The following is a 2,199-nucleotide window of genomic DNA, read 5'->3' as shown; positions in this document are numbered from 1 at the left end:
GCGGTGGCTGAATGGATAGCGTGACGGCCCGGCGTTCAGGAGGACGCGAGTTCAATCCCGCCCGGTGCCACCAAGCTGAGATTTTTCAGCCGCCGCCGAGTGGCTTAAAACTACCCACATGCTGTCCAGAAGACCACCTATCAACCCGGACTCTAGATTCTAGGATTAAAGATGAGCTCCAGGAGGGCAGCATGAGCCAATGCAAGATGGCGCCACTATAAACACTCGCCTGCGCCAGAACGGGCTGGGCAGACCATCAGGCCCCACCGGGAAGAAGCCTTGTACCGACCATCAGGAATTCAGGATCCACCGGGAAGAAGCCTAGCGGTGCAATAGGCCACGATGCAAAAAGAAAAAAAAAAGAAAAAAAAAGATATATATATATATATATATATATATATATATATATATATATATATAGATATATATATATATATATATATATATATATATACGGTTGTGCAAACATCCCAGGTTAACTCTATTTACATTGGGAAAAATACCATAACAATTGTAGTACATTTCGCACCATTACATTACCTCTCGCTGGGGCGGGACGAATCTGGCTCTGCTGATCCTGTGCTGTAAGGCATGCTCCTCATTTCGTACATTTTAGTTAGTACCAAATACCTATAAGGAAAGATGCAACTCAGAGACACTTAGCTGATATATCAACATCGAATATTGTCAAAATAACATTGATAAACATTCGTTAATTTGACTATTGTTTATTTTTATACCTCAGCTCAGTGTTCCAATGTTTTCTTTTCCAGTTCAAAAATAGTTGGAATGATGCCTACGCATTAGAAATAAAATAAGATGTAGCCTACTTAAGTTATTTTGAATGTGGTTGTCTGCAATGAAAAAAGATCTTTGTATGTATATACGTATTTATTAGCCAAAACTTTTCTTTCACATCAATAAGTCAGTTCTTAAAATCTCCTGAAACAAAATGGGACTCAGACGAGGACAATTTTGTGTTGAGCCTTGTTTTCTTTTTCTTTTAGAAGAATCCTGCAGATGAGTGTTGGGGTGCAGGTGGAGATCCAGGAACTTGAAAAATCAACTTATGATCATATCCATCCAGGCCATCTAATAATCAAGTAAGATTTTCTCATAATGAGGTGACATGAAAAGTTAAAGAGGAAGGTTAGATCATTAGGGTGGCGTTGCCACGTGTGGCCACCGTCACTGGGGCAGAAGGGGCCTACTCTGTGCCGGGTGCCTTATTCACGTTGATGTGGTGGGAGGCATAGCCAAGGCCCTCAGGCAGAGGAGCGTAGTGCTCAGCGCCGGGGGTCTTGGCAACGTAGCCGGGCTGCACGAAAGGGGTGTAGACAGGAGAGTAAGCCATCGCCGGCTTGTAGGCGGGGATCCCGTACGGGCTGATGCCACCAGGTGTAGCGTAGAAGAGGGGCACGACGTTGGCGGAGGCCAGGCCCAGGAGACAGAGCATCAGGATAACCTGTAGAGGAATACAGAGTGGGTGATGCTAGGGGAACACCTGGCGTGTGAGAGCCGTGCTGCCCGGAGAGCGTTGGCAGTGTTGTGGCATCGGCAAGAAACATACAAGGACCTCCCAGAGCTTACCTTCATGATGGCGGTGGATGTTGTGAGCAGCGACTACAACACAGAACCCTCGTCCTCCACTTATATAGGACGTGAGTCCCCCATCCTCTCATCCCGTCCCTCCCTCCTGTGCTGATATAGGTCCCCCCCCTCCAACTCCTTGCCCTTGATCTCCTCCCCCAAACTCCTCTGAGCTCCTCCCTTCCCTCATTCAGGTGTATCCGACCCGTCCCTTGCCATGTAACTTCCGCCGTAGCAGACCAGCTTCCTACTCTCTTCCCAAGACTTATTTATTGTTGTTCAGCAGCAATGATTTACCGTACAGGAAAACTAAAGAGAAATCGAGGACTCCTACCGAAAGAAATGTTTCAGTGATTACAGAATAAGGATATTTAAACCACATGAGTGATTATATCAAGGAAACCAGCGCCCACGGCACCGTCAGCGGGTGGTGGGCGGGGCTGCGACTCGCCCTCCGCCTCGCAACCGTCCTGTTGACCTTGAAGAAAGAAGAGGCTCATCCGCTTCTGTTTCTATCCATCTGCAGTCCGAGAGGCCAGGCCAGGCTGAGGCAAGGTGAAGAACCCCAGCACGACCCACGTTAATGGCCAGTCAGGTGGCATTGTCGGC

At 47.6% G+C, this 2,199-nt stretch overlaps 1 protein-coding gene across 1 annotated transcript; it reads right to left on the bottom strand.

Moving 5' to 3' along the window:
• Positions 1-872: 872 nt before the first annotated feature.
• On the bottom strand, positions 873-1,704 carry LOC126991741 (uncharacterized). Its single transcript, XM_050850675.1, has 2 exons — positions 1,591-1,704; positions 873-1,465 (listed from the first exon to the last, which is right to left on the bottom strand). Exons 1-2 carry the CDS (start codon positions 1,594-1,596, stop codon positions 1,208-1,210), a joined length of 264 nt encoding a protein of 87 aa, XP_050706632.1. The 5' UTR covers positions 1,597-1,704; the 3' UTR covers positions 873-1,207.
• Positions 1,705-2,199: the final 495 nt, after the last annotated feature.

This window comes from Eriocheir sinensis, chromosome 1 (genome assembly GCF_024679095.1).
Source record: "Eriocheir sinensis breed Jianghai 21 chromosome 1, ASM2467909v1, whole genome shotgun sequence".
In the NCBI taxonomy this organism is placed as follows: Eukaryota; Metazoa; Arthropoda; class Malacostraca; order Decapoda; family Varunidae; genus Eriocheir; species Eriocheir sinensis.
The sequence above is the reverse complement of the archived record's forward strand: the minus strand, read 5'-3'. Positions and strand labels throughout refer to the sequence as shown.